At 22.9% G+C, this 7,678-nt stretch overlaps 1 protein-coding gene across 1 annotated transcript in view; it reads right to left on the minus strand.

Annotated features, from left to right (window-relative positions):
- The window catches only part of LOC117167679 (probable 4-coumarate--CoA ligase 1), a 38,026-nt gene that overhangs the window by 20,755 nt on the left and 9,593 nt on the right, over nt 1-7,678 (minus strand). The window contains exon 3 of the mRNA XM_033352790.1: nt 1,671-1,878. Within this exon, the coding sequence (XP_033208681.1) occupies nt 1,671-1,878 (208 nt within the window). The remainder of the gene's footprint in view (nt 1-1,670; nt 1,879-7,678) is intronic.

Consider the following 7,678-nt stretch of genomic DNA (forward strand, 5'->3'; position numbering starts at 1 on the left):
TTTTCGTTAAAATATCAGCTGTTAAATTTTTTTTAACTCGTCTTTTAAGTTAAAAATTAATTGTTTTTAACTTAAAATGTAACTATTCAATTTTCTATTCAATTTTTGGTAGACATTTTATTTTTCTTCCTTGAAAATTCAACTAATTGGAAGAAAATTGAACTTTATTCGAGCAAACTTGTTTTTTCTTTTCTGCTATTTCTGTAAAAATTTTAAATAAAAAGATTTTGTAGTTGACATATTAAATATTACACTTTTTGTTCTAAATTAATCGTGTTAAGTTAAAAATTGAACTCCTTTGTTGAATCTTTTTTCCAAATTAATTTTCGTAACAAAAATTAAAAAATTTGTTAAAAAATCCGATTCTTTGTTGAAATTTATATTTTTTCTGGAACATTCAAGTTTTTTGTAGCAAACTCATATTTTTCCCTTGAAAATTCTTTTTTTGGTTCAAGTATTTTTTTATTTAAATATCAATTATTACAATGTTTCTTTAAAATTCTTTTCTGGTTAAACCAAATATTAAATTTTATTAAACCAAAAAAAATAATGATTAATATTTCAACCGAAAAAGATGTTAATTTTTATTCAAAAACACTTTAATGTAATCAAAGAAGACGATTTTTCGAAAAAAACAGTTGACTTTCTAACAAAAGGAGACTTTACAAAAAAAAAATTCTTTAAAAAATCTTTATTCCTCTACAAAATAGATTAATGTTTATTAATGTTATTAATTGTCAACCAAAAACATTGATTTTCAACCAAGAGCATTGGTTTTCTACCGACAAAAAATAATTTTGAAACAAAGTTTATGAATTTTCAATCGTTTAATTAATTTTTCAACTGCAAAAGATAAAATTTTAACCAAATAATTCAATATGAAACTAAAAAATACAGATTTGTAACAAAAAATAAATAATTTTATTTGCAATTAAATAAAATCTAGTTTTTTATATCAACAAAAAACGAATTAACAATAAAATAATAAAATTTTCAATTAAAGAGATGACTTTTCAACTAAATCATGCATTTTTAACTAAAACTTAATTTTCAACAAGTTAGTTCCGCTTTTAAACCAGTAGTTGAAGCTTGAAAAAAATGTTAACCAAGAACACTAATTTTCTAAAAAAAAATAATCAAATTTAAACAAGAGAAATGATTTTTCAATCAAAAAGATTAATTTTCTGCCAAAAAAGAGGAATTGTTAATAGACTACATGATTTTTCAAGTAAGAAAGGAAATTTTTTAGCAATAGTGAAATAGTTACATTTTCAGTTAGAGAATTTTCTTTTCGTTGAGTTCTTCTTGTGACTAGATAAATAGTATACGATAATTTTATGTTATTTTTTTCCAAAAATCAATATTTTATTTTGAAATTGTGAAAAAATTGTTCTGAAGTTCCACTGGGATTCGAGCCCAGATCTGTCAGATTGCCGGTCTGATACTCATACCCACTGAGCTAGAGAGAAACGAATTAAAAAGAATTAAAAAATAAATATTAAACAAAGTTTGATTTTAGACCAGTAGACAACAAACATTTAACATTAAATTATTTAATGCAATGTATCTGGTAAAAATCATAACATCAAGAAATAAAAAAAAATTTGAATGTTTAACAAAATAATCTTACAAGTATAAGAAATTACGTTGGAATTCAAGTTTTTACTTACTGACAGTGTAATTAGGATTGACAGTTGTTACAATAGCATCTGCTTCTAAACAAGCAAGGAATGCAATTGGAGTTTCTGGTAAATTTGGTAATATAATCGCTACAATCTCTCCACTTTTTATACCTAATTTTACCAAACTTCTTGCTATATAATTCGAATTATCTCTAGCTTCACCATACGTATATTTTCTACCAGTTACACCACATTCCTGCAATATTATTTGAGAAACATTAATTATAAATATTTTTATTTATTTTTTGTTTTGTTTGAAAAATATAAATATTATACTTATAGCTTATCCGCAAATTACGTGAGATGATTTCATAAAAGAAAGGGGGGAGATAAAAAAATAACTTTAGAAAACATGTATTACAGAAAGGAATCAAGCCTAAGGATATTATTAAAAATTAGAGGAAAGTTCATAAGAAATTCACCGAGTTTCAAGAATTGCATTTTAAACTAAATAACAAAATTATTAAATAAATACTTGATTTTTTACCCGAAAAAGACGAATTTTAAACCGAATTTTAAAGTTTCAACCGCAAAAGCTTAATCTTTTTATTAGAAATGAAATATTCATATTTTCAGTTTAAAAAACTATTTTCAATTAAAAAATCTGCAATGCGGACCAAAATAGTTCAATTTTCAACCAAAGCAATAAAATTTCAATTAAAATTTGACGAATTTTTAGAAAAAAATTCACCATATAGATAAACTTTCACGCGAAAATATAAATTATCAACAAAGAATATTAAACTTCTACCAAATGAGAAGAATAACCAATGAAAGACATGAATATTCAACCCATTCCGTGAATTTTCAACATAAATAGTGAACCTTTAAGTAAACAAAATAAAACGAATTGTCAAAAAACACTTAAATTTGCAACCAAAAATATGAATTTTTTATCAAAAAAGTCTTTATTTTTAAAAAAATCATTGAATTTTCCAGTAGAAAAATTAATGTTCATGCAATAATAAAATAATAAAATTTTGAAGTAAAAAATAAATCTTTAAACAAATAAAAATAAAATGGAACTTAAATAGTAAGATATTCAAAGAAAGGAATGAATCATAAGTTGGAAAGATGAATTTTCAAGTTTAAAACAAAAAATGGAATAGTAAATATTATTTGAAGGGAATGAATTCTTAACAACAAGAAAAGGACTTTTCAACCAAATAGTGGAATTTTCAACTCACAAAATAAACTTTCCAATAAAGAGGGAATCGTTAAATTTTTAGTTAAAAAAATTAAATGTCAACCAAAATAAGAGATGAATTCATAACCTAATGTTTAAATTTTCAACCAAAGTATAATATTTCTAATCGAAAAGATGATAATTTAACCAAAAATGTATGCAACAATCAACTGTTTAAGCAACAAAATAAATTTTCATTCAAAAAGTTCAATTCATCACCAAAAAGGATTACTTTTTTAACAAATTATTGAATCGTCAACGAAACCATAATATTTTGAACGAAAAAATATTAATTCACCATCAAAACTATAATACTAGGCTTGTTTTTGAAAAGATGATTTTTTTAAACGAAAGATGAACTTTCTAGCAAGTAGATGCATTTGAAATCGAATAATTGTATTTTTAAATAGAAAAGATTAATTTCCATCAAAAAATGAAATTTTAGAAAAATTAAAATTAAAGAAATTTAATTGAGATTAAAATCAATTTTAAAATCCTATTTAACACCTAATAATCGAATTGATTTACAGAATTCCTGAAAATAAAACCAAAATTCTAACGACCAAATTTGGACAACTACCATAAAATGTTCCTATTGAAATTTCAAAAAAGATAACAATTTTTTTCGAAGCAAAAGAAAAAATTTATTTTTTTGGACAAAAATAAAAAAGAGGGGAAAAAAATGAAAAGGCATCCAACCAAATTTAATTCCTTCTCTTTTTTATTTCTTTCGCCTTATTTATTTTTATTATTATCAAGTAAAAATAAAAACAGATTTGTCAAAAATAATCACCAGCGCTTCGGTGCTTATACATCACTCTTTTCAAGGCAGAAAAAAAATACACAAGCAAACAGTAACAGCAACAAAACCACGATGCTTTCTTCCAGACATCCAAGAATCGAATGACAATTTAATTAATATTTTTTCTTTCTTCTTTATTATTTCAGCCCAAAAAAGAAATTTATTTTCTTTTTTAGAAACAAATTCTTATCTTTTTTCAAATTTTAATCGGAACATTTTATGTTGGCTTTCCAAATTTAGTCGTTGGATTCTTGGTCTTATTTTCAGGAATTCTGCAAACTATATTAGAAGAATTAAATTCATGATTTTCTAATTAATTTAAGTCTCAATTTATATCGCAAAATAGTCATCCCATCAACCAAGTAGTGAATTTGGGAAGAAAGATAAATACTCCACAAAAATGTAGAAGGTATTCAATAATATGATTTTTCAATAAAACAATTGCATCCTCAAGAAAAAATAATTAATTATTATAAGATATAAGATTTCCTCAAAAATGTTGGTTTTTATTCAAATAATTGAGTTTTTTCACAAAAATAGTAGAATTTGCAACAAAGTATTTGATATTTTAAACAGGAAGGGTGAAATTTTAAGAAAATTATTGGATATTAAATAAAAAAATAATATTTTTAAGGAAAAAGATGATTTTTTTATCCAAAAATATAGTATAATTTTCAACAACAACAAAAAATTAACTGTTAGCCAAAAACAGGTAGATTTTCTTATCTGGTTCTCTTAATTAGGTTCACATTTAATTTAAAAAATGAGAAAAGCGAGCGTTGAAAAAAAATGTGAGGCCGACGATTAATATATATGAATTTTGGTAATTTATAAACTAAAAAAAATTCTTTAAATAAACATTAAAGTTATTTAGAAATATAAAATCTTAATAAGATTTTGAGGAAGCACAGAGAAAACTAAGGGAGAAAATTTTTCAGTAAATTGGCCAAGGAGGTTAAACGCGAGATGAGTACTCCAAACTGAGGTAAACTTTCCGCGGTCAATCCCAGACATCGAATTACATTTTTTTAAATTTTCAAAAATTGAAATTTTGCATTGTTGAAAATATAAAATAGAAAATTAAATTTTTTAAAGGTGAAAAATAAAAAGTAATTATTAGCAGTTGAAAATTACATTTTCAGCAGTTAAAAATTGAATTTCCAGCAGTTGAAAATTGAATTTTTAAGTGTTACGCATTCAAATATTGAAAAATTAATTTCCTTTATTTTTAAACAGTCCCGCTTCACAAACATTTTTCACGGTCAATGAATTTTAAAAAAATGGAACTCTAACCCCAAAATTTTTGCCATTTAAAGTACAAATTTTTCGAAATTATATAATTTTAAATCATTTTTAGATAGAAAGATTAAGAATTGAACAATATATTTTTTAAGAAATTGCACACTTCTTAAATTAAAAGTTAATTTATTTTTATTTTAAACAGTTTCCAACCTTTTAAAATGCATCTAAATTTTATTTCGAAATCTTGAAACACTGGCATGTGATATAACATTTCTTCAAATTTCAAACGATTTTATATTTTCAGAGCCTCTAAACATGTTTTAAAATGATTCAAATTTTTCCCACATTTTTTTCTTAATTTTTACTTTAATATACTGCATGATTAAAAAATTTCCATAAAATCTTCCACATTAATTTTAGATAATTTTGTAAATCTTTCTAAATATTTATTTGGTTTCAAATTAGTTTAGTTTTAAATATTTAGTTTATAATTACTGATTTTGACTGAACAACCGGATATTTCTAAATATTAAGTAATTTTGCTTTTTCTAATTAATTTTTTTTAAATTAAATGATTTAAAAACAGAGTATTTTAGACTAAAATAATTTTTGCAATTTAATATAAGCACTCAAAAGTGGAACTCTTGAATTTTAAAATTTTAAAAATAAAGTTTAACATTTATTTTCATTTAAAAATGTTGTATTGAAATGCTCAATAATTTACACGTGTACATTTTTTTAACTGAGCTCAAATTTCAAAATTGAAAATTCTATTTCAAAATCTTAAAAAATTGACATGTTGTTTGAACTTTTTTAAAATTTTTAATTATTTTTAAAATGTTTTCATAACTTCTAAAAATCTTTTAAAATGAATCGAATATTTTCTTTTTTTAACCTCAAAAATTGAAAAAATTTTCTTAAAAACCTTTTGAAACTCTTAAAAAAAACGGAATTTTTTGTTCGAAATCTGCCAAAATCTATATTTGATTTAAAATTAGGCCGTGCATCGAAATTTTTGTACAAATAGCCGTATCTTGTCGGTACCCGTAGACACTTTGTTTAAATTATTTGAAATGATTTCAAATTTGTTTGAGACTTTTAAAAATTTCTTCAACTTTCTGACTTTTTCTAAGAATAGCAGTCATTGTTTTTTTTTCTTAATTGAAAAGTTTCAAATTAAATGGTTTAAAATGGAATATTTTAGACTGACATAATATTTAAAAAATAAAAAAAACTTTGGTTATGAATATATTATTTTGAAGTTATTTCAAAATCGAAAATAGGTTATAAAGTTGCAATCTAGGCTTTACATTTGTTTAAATATTAATACTTGTTCATTCTTAACGTAAAATTTAATTTTAAAAATCATTAATTAATTTATATTTATACTTAATCAACTAGAATTTTTTTTAAATCTTTTAAATGCTTCTAATTTTTAAATGTTTAAGTCTTTAAAAAAAATTTTTAATATAAACTGAAAAATTTTTCAAGTAAATGATTTTAGTGTTACGCATTCTATACTGAATGATATCAAAATTGAAAAAGATCACAATTTAACTGATTATTTGAAAAACGGTTGAAATCAAAGTTAAAACAGATTTTTTTCATGGTCAAGCGACTTTAACGATTTCCTGGAATGTTTGGAAGACCAAGTTTTTTCAGCAAGAGGAGGGGACGACTGAAAAATCCCGAAAAATAAAATTTCCGATACTGTGAAATTCCTAAATTAGAAAATTCTCGATTGGTCAAATTCGCGAATAATAATATTGCCGAAAAATAAAAATACCGATTTGGAAAATTCCCAAATAATAAAATAAACGAATAATAAAATTACCGAAAAATAAAAATACCGAATTGTAAAATATCCGAAAAATAAAATTTAACAGTAATAAAATTGCCAAAAAATAAAAATACCGAATTGGAAAATCCCCGATTAATAAAATTTTCGAATAATAAAATTTCAGAATTATAAAATTCCCGAATTGCAAAATTCCCGAATAATAAAATTCTTGACAGTTTCTAATATCACCGAATTGGAAAATTCCCGACAGTTTAGAATATTACCGAATTGGAAAATTCCCGAATTTTAACTATTAGAATTTATTATAAATATATTTTATTGATTACAAATACAACAAGAAGACATTAGTTTTAAAAATTATTTTTAACATTTAAAATTTCGAACCATATTTCCTGAATTTAAAATAGCAATAATTTTAAATAAAATATTTCTAGGTAACGCATATTTTTTTAATGTTCACCGTATTAGAAAAAATCAGAAAGCGTTAGCAAAAATAGAATTTCAAATTAATATATATATATATATAAATTTATATTTCGAGTCTGTTTGAAAAACGTTACAAGGTACGTAGAAAATTTAACGAGATTTTTTTTCCAAGCGCAAATTTTTAAAAATAGGGTAGGCAAATACAAAAAATTAATTCTACATTGAAAGAAAAAATAATGACTCACATTTGGATGCTTTTTTGAAAATGTGTATAGAATTGTTTTAAAATACCAATAGCGTTAGCAAAAATTATACTTATAGAGTTTTTATTTGAAAAGCTTTGTGAGGTACAGAGAAAATTTAAGGATAATTTTTTTTTTCCAAGCGCAAGTTTTTACAAATTTGGTAGGTGATACAAAATTTAATTCTTCTCTCAAAGAAAAAATTATTGCTTACATTCTTACGCTTTTCTTGAAATGTGAATAATATTTTTAAATAAAAAAAAAAATAAAAAGGTTTTCGCAAAAATGTAATTAAAA

Source organism: Belonocnema kinseyi, chromosome 2 (genome assembly GCF_010883055.1).
Source record: "Belonocnema kinseyi isolate 2016_QV_RU_SX_M_011 chromosome 2, B_treatae_v1, whole genome shotgun sequence".
NCBI lineage: Eukaryota > Metazoa > Arthropoda > Insecta > Hymenoptera > Cynipidae > Belonocnema > Belonocnema kinseyi.